We start from the raw sequence: 13415 nt of genomic DNA on the forward strand, positions 1-13415 counted from the left end.
AATTACCTACACAGTGTAATTTCAAAGTTACACATTTCATTCAAGTAATATTTTATTCGGAGCGGAGCGGTTTTTCATTTGGAAACCGCTCCGCTCCGGATTTTAGAAATGCCGCTCCCGCTCCGCTCCCGCTCCGGCAAAAAAAGGGCTTGCTCCGCTCCGCTCCGCTCCGCTCCGGATCCCTGGTTTATACTAAACCGTTTGCAGGTTTGCGATAAGAGTTTAGTATAGTCTTAGGATGAAATTTTAAAACTTTTGGCAACACTTGGATCTATAAGTTGAAGCTTTCTGTATTTGAATGTAACGGATGGGGAATAAGTAGAATGCAGAGAATGAAGCAGCCGAGTCGCGCCGCTGATTTTAGTCGCCGCCGACCAATTTTTGCCAGTCGACGCCGCCGCCGAATATGTCGCCAATTAATGAAAACTATCAATTAATGAAAACTATCAATTTAAATCAGAAAAAAAATAATTAATAATTGTCTTATTTTTGACAACATTTTGAATCTTCCACCCACAATCAATCAATTTCAAACTGGTAAACCAGTTTTGCAAAAACTCAAAAGCTCAGACAATTTTAAAGAAATGTAAATTTGATTGTAAGATTGGTTGTACAACTAGGTTAGGTTAGGTGGCAGCCCGATGTATCAGGCTCACTTAGACTATTCAGTCCATTGTGATACCACATTGGTGAACTTCTCTCTTATCACTGAGTGCTTTGCGATTCCATGTTAAGCTCAATGACAAGGGACCTCCTTTTTATAGCCGAGTCCGAACGGCGTTCCACATTGCAGTGAAACCACTTAGAGAAGCTTTGAAACCCTGAGAAATGTCACCAGCATTACTGAGGTGGGATAATCCACCGCTGAAAAACTTTTTGGTGTTCGGCCGAAGCAGGAATCTAACCCACCTTGTGCAAGACGGGCATGCTAACCATTGCACCACGGTCCAACTAATCTCATTACCATTCAAATAACTTCAAATTGATTTTGTAATGGATAATTGTGCGCCGCCGAATGTACAAATTTATATCGGCTAAGCCGTCAAGCCGCCGCCTTTTGATTTTTCTCACAGAAACCGCTCTCTGCGAATGAATTGTAGTTTTGATTTTGATGTTTTTACACAATATTCTATATTTATGTTTTTTTTTTTTTGCTTAAATTCTCAAGGCACTGGTTTTTCTTCAAGTTTGTTTACTTGTATTGGTGGTGGTTTTTGAAATAAAGCCAGAAAAATAAATAAGGGTAGTTAGATGTTCATACCGGGCTACACATGTCAAATAGCCTTAAAGGCATTTTTACCAATCATAATTTTTGAGCAAGATGTAAACAATCGATAATAACGTATTTTAAGGGTAGCGGAAATTTCGTTAGAGCTGTGTTTGTCCTAACATATAGATGGTAAAGAGAAGGTCATCGGATATTTTAGCCGAACGTTGTCCAAGCCCGAAAAGAACTATTGCGTAACGAGAAGGGAGTTGATTGCTGTCATAGAAAGCGTAAAACATTACCACAAATACTTGTATGGATAGAATTTCTTGCTAAGAACTGATCATTCAGCTATACGATGGTTGCTTCAATTCAAGAATCCGGAAGCTCAGCTGGCACGGTGGATCGAAAGACTCCAAAGCTATGATTTCAGTATCGAGCATAGAAAAGGTGGCAAACATGGGAACGCGAACGCCTTGTCACGTCGACCTTGTAATGTCGAGTGCAAACACTGCTCGAAAGCTGAACATAAGGAAGAAATCGTGGATATCCGGCTGTTGCAAGTCGAATCTGGAGTGGACTGGCCAGCAGAACAGTGTAAAGATCCCATTTTGAGCAAAATTATATCGGCGAAGGAAGAAGATAAGAAACCCAACAATAAATTGCATTATTGATACGAAATACGAATTTTTGTAAGAGCTACATACCGAACTTTAAAATAAAATAGCAAAGAAAAGTGTTTGTGTTCATTATTAAGTTTCACATTTCCCTTAATGCCTCCCTTATCTCACAAAAACGATGTTAGCAATATAACGTATTTTATTATAAATTATAATTATAATGTAAATACTGTGGCCCCGGAAATTTAATGTCGATAAAATATTTTTACCAATTTCTTAATGAGAAGAATTTATTTTAAACAGTCAATAAAAAACATCTGGGTCACTTGTAAAATAACGTCTAAATTAAATACATAATGTTTAATACATAAAATTTATATCTACCTCCAATCATATTTTTATTATTTCGATTTGACATATTGTTGTTAGACGGTTAAACTGTCGATAACGTCGATACAATTTAGGACACTTAGAAAATAATTGAATTTTTGTACATTAAACTAAGATCTACCTCGGATCTTACATTTATTATATCGATTTATTATATCGACTTTGTTGATATATGGTTGATTTGATTGGTTTAATGTTATGGCATTTTCTATTTCTTCTTTACTTTGATCCTTATCGCCCCAACCCCAAATGTGATAGGTGCCATCTCCAGTGCGTTGTACACGACTCTTTATGACATCTGGTGAAACCGTTTTTAAATCATAATCCCAGCAGATTTTGGCAAACAACCTTATAAATGATGCACTCCAGTTCAAGGAGTAATTAGCTAATACGGCTGCTTTAAAATCCCACGGGAACACATGATGATAGTTATGCCAACCTTCACCAACAGTCACAATATTGACAATTAGATTTTCTGTTGGATTATAGTCTCTGAAATATTCGTAAAATTCAAAATACCATCGGCAATGGAGAGTAGTATTTAGTTTTACTTGTCGTAGGGTTTATTACCATACAAATGTGATAAACTATTGATTGTGCCAATCGCATGTATACTAAAAATCCATCGAAACATGCCAGCGACAAAAAACCATTTAAAATGTGTTCATTCCAAAAATACATGGTATTATCGTTGGCAAAATGAAGCAAAACCATATCGACAAAATAATGAAATGCCTGAAAGACAGGAAGAAGTTAATGCTTATACTTGTCTGTAGAGGTTGCGGGGAGATAAGCAGTATTGTCATCAAATCGAAAAGCAGACTTTTTGATTTTTACATTAATCCCCATTATTTGTTTGCATGACAATAATATAGCTTTTGTAGGTATGTAAACTGTCGGTAAAAACGCCTCTTCGAATTTTCTGTAGCAAATTAATACGAGTAATGCAATTCTTATGTCAATAGTTCTCTAGAGGTAAATGCCGGATTTTAGTAATGGAATTGTCGTTATTTATATACAATTGTAATTGTTATAGGTAACAAAGTTATAGATAGCAAAGTAAAACGAATGTCTTAGTGGTAGCAGACATTTTGTTAGAGTTGCATGCCAAGTCCAAATTTCGCTATATCCCAGCAAAAAATACTTCAGCAGTAAGAGTTGAGTTGCGCTTTTTGGTGTACAATAAAATAGGCAGTGCATTTGAGTAATCAAACTAGTTTATGATCATCCGTTTATGTTATTGCAACCAATTTATGCAGTATAGATGCATGAAAGGTAGTGCTGTTTTTCCTTCACGCCAACAATGCCATACTCAAGATTAAAAGGTGATACGGTCAAAATTTGGTCAATATAAACTTGACGTATTTCTTTCAATTTTGCATTTAAAAAACCGGAACACCTCTCATTTTGAAGGTGTGTGTGTAGAATGTTGCTCCTATTTTGATTTTGGATTTCACTCTTCAGTTGTCAAAATGCCGTCCAAGCAAGAAGAGCAGCGTATCAAAATTTTGCTCGCTCGTCGCGAAAATCCGAGCTACTCGCACGCAAAGCTGGCAAAATCGCTAAAAGTTGCCAAATCAACCGTTAAATCGAAAAACGGAAGCCGCTGAGACGACAAAGAGAGTTGCCGGTAGTTTCAAGCGAAACCCTAACCTCTCTCTCCGAGATGCGGCAAATAAGCTGGGTGTATCGTCTACAACCGTGCATCGAGCCAAAACACGAGCCGGACTATCGACTTACAAGAAGGTAGTGACTCCAAATCGCGATGATAAACAAAATACGACGGCCAAAGCGCGATCCCGGAGGCAGTACACGACGATGCTGACGAAGTTTGACTGCGTGGTAATGAGCGAAGAAACCTACGTCAAAGCCGACTACAAGCAGCTTCCGGGACAGGAGTTTTATACGGCAAAAGGAAGGGGAAAGGAAGCAGATCTTTTCAAGCACATAAAACTGTCAAAGTTCGCAAAGAAATATCTGGTTTGGCAAGCCATCTGTGTCTGTGGCTTGAAAAGCAGCATTTTCATAGCTTCCGGGACTGTAAACCAAGAAATTTACGTGAAAGAGTTTTTGAATAAACGTCTGCTGCCTTTCCTGAAGAGACACGGTTGTTCCGTACTGTTTTGGCCGGATTTGGCATCTTGCCATTACGGTAAAAAGGCCATGGAGTGGTACGCCGCCAACAACGTGCAGGTGGTTCCCAAGGACAAGAACCCTCCCAACACGGCAGAGCTCCGCCCAATTGAGAAATACTGGGCTATTGTCAAGCGGAACCTAAAGAAGACCAAAAAAACTGCTAAGGACGAACAGCAGTTCAAGGCAAACTGGCTTTCTGCGGCGAAGAAGGTGGACAAGGTGGCTGTACAAAATCTGATGGCAGGTGTCAAGCGTGAGGCCCGGCAATTCGGATTTGGAAAAGCGAAAGCCTAACTGAATATTTTCCCTGAATTTTATACTAATTGAACTTGAAAAAGAAATTTAATTTGATTTTTTAAATAAACGATTTCACCGATTTACACGCGTTTTCCCTTGACCAAATTTTGACCGTATCACCCTTTATAAAATATCACTTCTGAGCAACATTTCTATTAAAATGAGCAATTATATCAGAGCTATGTAGAAGCTGCTCCAAATCGGGACATCGCCCACAGAAATCAGCGCTGATTTGGTTGTTTTGTAAGCAGTTCATACTGCCTCTCTCCCATTTTTTGCTGGTATATTTCAGCTAGCAAAGCTTTCGTTTGGATGACTGTGTCATTTACTTCCATAGGAAACTCATGGCAAAACTGCATTATTGGTATGCAACAGGAATTTTTGCAAGACCTGTACGGGTGTGTACCCCTAGCGAAATTTGTATCCAGCCGATAACACAGTTATCTTACATTTAGTATGGGAACACAATAAAAACAATCTATATGTTAACAACGCAGAAATTTCGTTAGAGGTGCATATCAGCCTTAAAACTTAAGTTCACGATTATGGGTGCAAATTGTAAGCTGTCGATAATAACGCCTTTCTCATTTTATTTATTTTTTCTAGTTACGCATACTTACTTGTGTTGAAACATAACTAGATAATTATTTTGCACATCTAAAAAATCAATAAGTTTGGACTTGGCTACTACGTCCGGATGTTTCTTGCACATTAGCCATCCAATATGCGAAAAAAAGAAACCACGTTTGGCATTATGGGGATCAGCATTCGTTTCGGAATATTTATGATGGACCCTATGATCACGCACCCAATGATATATAGAAAATTGTGAACTTATTGACTGCATCATAATGATAATTAATTTTAAAGGCCATTTGGCTTTAAATGAACGATGTGAATATAGACGATGGGCTCCAACTGTGGTTCCTAGGGAGCCTAATACGAAAACCACAAAAGCTGTAAAGAATCCAACAATAAAGTTAATTTTTTATCATATAAAAAATTAATGGATTAGAGTAATATATAACAGATAAATACCAGAAATTTCGAAAGGTGGAAACATAGGATGTATATGTATGTTTTATTAGGACCACTTTGCACATACCTCTGGTGAAAATATCGTTTGATGCCGGCAAAGCAGTTTACAAATGTGCCGCAGTTGGTATAATTCTACAAAAAAATGTAAATTTTTTACTGTTAGGTGATTGGTATTTTTTACTGTTAGGTGATTGGTTTGATAGATTTTGTAAAATATTCCTCCAAACAAATTTTCTATAAAACTAAAATTTTGACAAAATTTTCTATAGAAATGAAATTTTGACAAAATTTTCTATTGAAATAAAATGTTGACAGAATTTCCTCTAGAAATAAAATGTTGACAACATTTTCTATAGAATTAACACTTTGACAAAATTTTCTCTAAAACTACAATTTTTACAAAATTTTCTATAGAAATAAAATTTTGATAAAATTTTCTATAGAAATAAAATTTTGACAAAATTTTCTATAGAAATAAAATTTTGAAAAATTTTCTATTGAAATAAAATTTTGGCAAAATTTTCTATAGAAATAAAATGTTTACAAAATTTTCTATAGAAATAACATTTTGACAAAATTTTCTATATAAATAAAATTTTAACAAAATTTTCTATAGAAATAAAATGTTGACAACATTTTCTATAGAAATAAAATTTTGACAAAATTTTCTATAGAAATAAAATTTTGACAAAATTTTCTATAGAAATAAAATTTTGACAAAATTTTCTATAGAAATAAAATTTTGACAAAATTTTCTATTGAAATAAAATTTTGACGAAATTTTCTATTCAAATAAAATTTTGACAAAATTTTCTATAGAAATAAAATGTTGACAAAATTTTCTATAGAAATAAAATGTTGACAAAATTTTCAATAGAAATAAAATTTTGACAACATTTTCTATAGAAATAAAATTTTGACAAAATTTTCTATAGAAATAAAATTTTAACAAAATTTTCTATAGAAATTTTTATAGAAATAAAATTTGGCAAAATTTTCTATAGAAATAAAATTTTGACAAAATTTTCTATAGAAATAAAATTTTGACAAAATTTTCTATTGAAATAAAATTTTGACAAAATTTTCTATAGAAATAACATTTTGACAAATTTTTCTATAGAAATAAACATTTTCTATAGAAATAAAATTTTGACAAAATTTTCTATAGAAATAAAATATTGACAAAATTTTCTCAAGAAATAAAATTTTGACAAAATTTTCTTCAGAAATAAAATTTTGACAAAATTTTCTATAAAAATAACATTTTGACAAAATTTTCTATAGAAATAATATTTTGACAAAATTTTCTATAGAAATAAAATGAATGTCTTATGGGCTGCGGAAATCTAGACTATAGACGCATACCGGGCTTATTATTGCTAAAATTGCAGTTACACGCCGATAATGCAGTGTTTAATAACATTTTGACAAAATTTTCTATAGAAATAACATTTTAACAAAATTTTCTAAAGAAATTTTTATAGAAATAAAATTTGGCAAAATTTTCTATAGAAATAAAATTTTGACAAAATTTTCTATAGAAATAAAATTTTGACAAAATTTTCTATTGAAATAAATTTTGACAAAATTTTCTATTGAAATAACATTTTGACAAAATTTTCTATAGAAATAACAATTTGACAAAATTTTCTATAGAAATAACAATTTGACAAAATTTTCTATATAAATAAAATTTTGACATAATTTTCTATTGAAATAAAATGTTGACAAAATTTTCTATAGAAATAAAATTTTGACAAAATTAAATAAAATTTTGACAAAATTTCCTATAGAAATAAAATTTTGACAAAATTTTCTATAGAAATTTTCTAAAGAAATTTTCTAAAGAAATAGAAATAAAATTTTGACAAAAATTTCTATAGAAATAAAATGTTGACAAAATTTTCTATTGAAATAAAATTTTGACGAAATTTTCTATAGAAATAAAAATTTTCTATAGAAATAAAATTTTGACAAAATTTTCTATAGAAATAAAATGTTGACAAAATTTTCTCAAGAAATAAAATTTTGACAAAATTTTCTCTAGAAATAAAATTTTGACAAAATTTTCTATAGAAATAACATTTTGACAAAATTTTCTATAGAAATAATATTTTGACAAAATTTTCTATAGAAATAAAATGAATGTCTTATGGGCTGCGGAAATCTAACTATAGACGCATACCGGGCTTATTATTGCTAAAATTTCAGTTACACGCCGATAATGCAGTGTTTAATGCGGAGAAAATGTAAATATGTCCCACTAATGAATAACATACATTTCGACGGAGGTAAATACCGGGCTTTACAAATAATAAAATGCATATCTTACAACGTGAAAACAGTTTTCTAAAAATTAATTGTCAGCTATGTCTGTTAAGGCATCTTTCACCCATGGAATATTTTCGCTAGTTTTCTAGTGAAAAAAATCCTAATTCAGATAATAGGACAACCAATTCGAAATTTAGGTAAAATTACATATTTAAGTCAAAACGTACCAAAAATATTAGTCTTCCAGTGGGCTGATGCTAATGCAAGATATCCTCCATAAAATGCTGCAATATGGCATACACCGAAAAATAACACTCTAAGCCAAACTATTTGTAATTTCCCATTATCGGCCGTTTTTAATGGTGCTATGTTTTTGTTCAAGGCTCCATCAGATGTTTCTGCTTCATGCTCGTATAGAATACCTGTGGTATCATTACTACTCAGTGAAAATTGCTCCAAGTTTTCTGTCTTGTGGTGTGGTGGCATTTTTCTGAAATATGAAATGTTTTCATTTGATCACAGTGTAATATTTTATTTTTATAAGCCCGGTAAACACCTCTAGCTGAAATTTCGCTTGCGTGCCAATAACACTGTTTTGCAATGTATTTCTTATGGGAGCAAAACGTAAACAATCGATAATGATAGCTCATTGAATATTTAGCAATGCATTTCTTATGAAAATTTCGGCTAGACGTGCATACCGGCCTATATCCACAAAATATTTTTATTTTTTTTTTCATTTCAGCTTAAAGTCCGGTATACAACTCTTGCGAAAATTTCTGTTGCATGTTAATAAAAGAGTTTGCTGTACATTTCCTGTGGGAGCAAAATGTAAACAATCGATAACAACGCCTCACGAATTTTTCGATAGCAAAACTACCAATGCAGTTTTTATGGGCAGCGGAAGAGGTGCATACCGGTCTTTAATACCATACGTTGGCTAAACTGCAGCTTAACCAAAAGAGGAAAAGTATATTTGTCAAATTTGAATTGAGCAAAGTCCTTTTGACTGCAAGAAGGTTGGATAGACCATCGTTTCGTAACGGCCACATTCCTCATTAGCTTCCGCTACTTACAGCGAGACTATCAACGAATTTCAGTATAAATTCGGGAAATTCACTAATCCCAATGTGAATTACACCCAAAGCTTCCGAAAAAAGTTTTTTGATAGTCGACTTTGCCTTCTTCAATTTGAACAAACATTTCATTTTTCTTTTTTGATTTTTTTATATACTATGTGCTTTAGTTAGGTTTTAACGTTTCGCGATCACTTGTGGAGAAACTATCAAATGCGTTCATGAACAAAAAAAAAAAAAAAAAAAAATATTAACAATATTTTTTCAATTAAAATTGTAATGGAACATGAAGAAATTTTCAAAAATAAAAATATTAATTGTTTGATTTATTTCTTATTCAAATTCACAAAACGGACAAACCTAATCACATACGAAGTGCTTACTTTCACTGGAATCCGTAACAAACTAAAATATTTACAAGAGTAGCAGTATCTTTTATTCACTTGCTATATACCTTAAGGAGCGGTTCGAAATGTTTTTTAGGAGCCTGAAGAATTAATGAGCACGACCGATTTCTCATAAACTCTATTTTTTATATAACATATGTACATTAGAAAAATTCAAATCAAGTTCAAAGATAATGTTGCATACACAGGAAAAAGTGTTATTTGTTTTGCTTAAGGCCGGTATGCACCTCTAGCGAAAAATTTCATTCCCATAAGAAATGCATTGCTATTTATGCTAACGAAATTTTCGGTAGCGTTCAATTTCGTAAGCTGGTACGCACCTCTAATGAAAATAACAGGGTTGTCAAAAGCATATTTTGGCAGCAAACATTTAATTTATTACAATCATTGTGTGTGTAAAAGTTTTAAAAGGTCTGTAAATAATAAACAATTTATTTGAGGAATATTTGGAACATATATTAACAATTTTTAAAAGCGATTAGCTGGTTTAAAATTTGTGTACACAGCCCTGTTTTTTTGTTGTAGACTTAAATAAATTTTTGCTACCGAAAATTTCGATAGAGTTGCATACCGGCCTTTATTTCAAAAAAATATATATATATTCAAAGACTTTGTTTTTTTTTTCGTAACCATTGTAGAAATTAATTTTGATAACGAAAATTTGTCGTATATAGGCCGGTATGAAATTCTTGCGAAAATTTATATATAATTTAAATACGTTTTTGTGTGCATTGCACAAACAAGCATGACTTTAAATAGACATGCATGGCTATATGATTTACAGCTATGTACATGGCCCCATAGGCTTAGGAATGCCTCTAGAGAGAGGGCTTAGACCCCCCCCAGAAAAATTTTAGCCCCCACCAGAATTTGAAAACTTTCTGCCAGCATTTCAAAGTTGCATTTCATCCTCATCGCTACCACAGACTCGTAAGTGACACTGCAACAATCGCCAACTGTGATGGGGGAGGCGTATGAAAAAGTATGAAATATACATGAATGTATTTTGCCATCACTATTGTTACAAGAGCCATTTCATATTTTGTGAAACACTAAGCGCAACTAGCTTCTTATAATTTATTTAAATAAAATTGATAATAAAGTGTTGAAAACATAGTTATTTCGCTTAAAATTGTAAAAGGTACATATATTGGTGAACAATTTTTGACTTTCCAAAGGGAATAAAGTGATTGTTTTTCAGATATTTTACAGACACGCTGCCTCCATCTAGAATAAAAACACTGGCTGATAGACGCTGCAACATGTAACTTGCCACTTGTAAATCAACATCATTCTATCATTACTGAAACAAATTATGTTTAATCAAATTAATAAGCATCTAAACGATCGTGTTTTACTTGACCACAATGGTTCTTTAACAACTATCTTAAAATGAGCTTTTTCTGATTGTTTGAAGGGGCTCTTATTGGCGTCGTTCTAAATTTATTAAAAAAGCACCTAATAATTGCACTCATGCGATACTTTTTTGTAGTAACTTGGCGTGGTACAACTTCTCAATAGTGACGGCGCTTTTCCGACTAGTTTTTGATGTCGTATACGATTGTTTTCGACGTAGTGGGGATTCTCAGAAGCGCCGTAAAATTCAAAAAATGTTGGCAGGGTTATAATCGAATTACTTGGGTGGTGGTAGTAGTTGTCGTTGGCAATATATACTCATTTTCTATAGAAATAAAATTTTGACAAAATCTTCAATAGAAACAAAATGTTGAGAAAATCTTCTATACAAATAAAATTTTGACATAATTTTCTATAGAAATAACATTTTAAAAATATCTTCTATAGAAATAAAATTTTTTTATAGAAATACAATTTGACAAAAAAAAAAATGGTAAAGTTTGAAATATCAAAGTAAATGAGAGATAGAGAAGGGTAAGCTCTACAATAATTTTTTGTAAATTATGAAGAGGTTATTAAGCGATTATATGTTTACGAATATGGTTATAACACAGATAGCCTATCTTCCTCTGATAAACCTTTGTTAAAATTTTATTAATACCGCTGTTAATCTCAACTTTCATGCGTTTCCAAAAATGTCATTCAAATTTTTAAGAAAATGAAATCTTAGTGCTTACATAATATTTTTTTGCAGTATCTGTGCCAATTACATTAATTTGTATTGTAATTTTAATTTTAAGGTAAAGTAGTTTAGCTTTAAACAATGTATCAAGATGTATACTCATAGAAAAAAGTATGCTGAAAACAGCAGTCGATGTCTGCTGTTATATTTTTGTACTTCAGGGCCTAATGAATAACAATTTATAAAATTTTTAGGTTATACATTTTTCCCCAAGGCATGTTTAAGAGCCAAAAGTAGTTTTTGGTATATTTTTTCAATGTAATATACTTACAAGCTCCTAAATACGATCAGAAAACATTTTGTTTGCTGTTATACGTCAATTCGATAAATATTCAGATTTTTGGTCAAATGCTATAGATATTGTTTTAATTATGTTAGGATAGCTCCTATTTAAGTTGACATTTTTATTTGATTCGGCCAAAATAAAACATGTTTTAGTGTAATCGAGCTTAAAAAATAGCAGGAAATGTTTGCTATTTCAGCAAACAGTATCTACTGTCCCATTTTCAGCAGACTTTCTGCTGTTTTAGCAGACTTTTCTGCTGTGCCTACTAACAAATTTCTTTGGGTGTAGGCATTTTATAATTATTAGCTGAATAATATTATGTATTCGATACTCAGAATATTGGAGCTCTGAGTGTGTAAAGGCACAATTGCAATAGGGAATACCACTAAATCGAAAAACAATGTGAATTTCGCTGCCGCTTTATAAATTCCACTAAAGTCATTAAAATTCAATAAAATGTTGATTTTTTATGATTTTAGTTTTTTATATGCAACACGATAATGAACTTCTGAAAACATAGTTATTTCGCTTAAAATTGTAAAAGGTATATTGGTGAAAATTTTTTGACTTTCCAATGGAATAAAGTGATAGTTTTTCAAATATTTTTCCAGACACGCTGCCTCCATTGGGAATAAAAGCACTGGCTGATAGACGCTACAACATGTAACTTGTAACATCAATCTTTTATTAATGCATAAAAATATGTTAAATGTGATGTGATAGTCGTATAAATGTTATATTTATGAGAATTTAAAAATGTAATAAAATATAAATAAAAAAAAAAAACATCTAAACAATCGTGTTTTACTTTATCTTAAAACTATCTTAAAATGCACTTTCTCTGATTGTTTGAAGGGGCTCTTATTGGCGTCATTCTAAATATATCCAGAAGGGCACCTAATAATTGCACTCATGCGATACTCTTTTGTGGTAACTTGGCGTGGTACAACTTCTCAATAGTGACGGCGCTTTTCCGCGGAGTTTTGGATATCGTATACGACAATCAGACAAAGTGCATTTTAAGATAGTTGTAAAAGAATCATTGTGGTCAAGTAAAACACGATTGTTTAGATGTTTATTAATTTTATTAAAAATTTATAAATTCTCATAAATATAACATTTATACGACTATCACATCACATTTAACATATTTTAATGCATTAATAAAAGATTGATGTTGAGTTACAAGTTGAAGCTACATGTTGTAGCGTCTATCAGCCAGTGCTTTTATTCCCAATGGAGGCAGCGTGTCTGGAAAAATATTTGAAAAACTATCACTTTATTCCATTTGGAAAGTAAAAAATTGTTCACCAATATACCTTTCACAATTTTAAGCGAAATAACTATGTTTTCAGCACTTCATTGTCATTTTTATTTAAATAAATTATAAGAAGCTAGTTGTGCTCGGTGTTTCACAAAATATAAAATGGCTCTTGTAACAATAGTGATGGCAAAATACTTTCATGCGAATAGTGATGGCAAAAAACTATCACAGTTGGTGATTGTTGCAGTGCCACTTACGAGTCTGTGGTAGCGAGGAGGATGAAAAGGAACTTTGAAATGCTGGCAGGGTATATGCTTTCTAATAA

General features: G+C 32.1%; 1 protein-coding gene and 1 long non-coding RNA gene across 2 annotated transcripts; both read right to left on the minus strand.

The window, feature by feature from the left end:
- Positions 1-2327: 2327 nt before the first annotated feature.
- Positions 2328-8445, minus strand: LOC142235797 (acyl-CoA Delta-9 desaturase-like). The gene is given in 6 exon segments (XM_075307058.1): positions 2328-2709; positions 2769-2868; positions 2871-2897; positions 2900-2952; positions 5271-5607; positions 8187-8445. Coding segments are annotated over 6 exon segments (1158 nt in total).
- A 4444-nt stretch (positions 8446-12889) lies between these two features.
- Positions 12890-13263, minus strand: LOC142219755 (uncharacterized). Its single transcript, XR_012717746.1, has 2 exons — positions 13146-13263; positions 12890-13077 (listed from the first exon to the last, which is right to left on the minus strand). It is a non-coding gene; the product is annotated as an uncharacterized LOC142219755 (long non-coding RNA).
- Between the last annotated feature and the right edge of the window lie 152 nt (positions 13264-13415).

This window comes from Haematobia irritans, chromosome 1, assembly GCF_050003625.1.
Source record: "Haematobia irritans isolate KBUSLIRL chromosome 1, ASM5000362v1, whole genome shotgun sequence".
NCBI lineage: Eukaryota > Metazoa > Arthropoda > Insecta > Diptera > Muscidae > Haematobia > Haematobia irritans.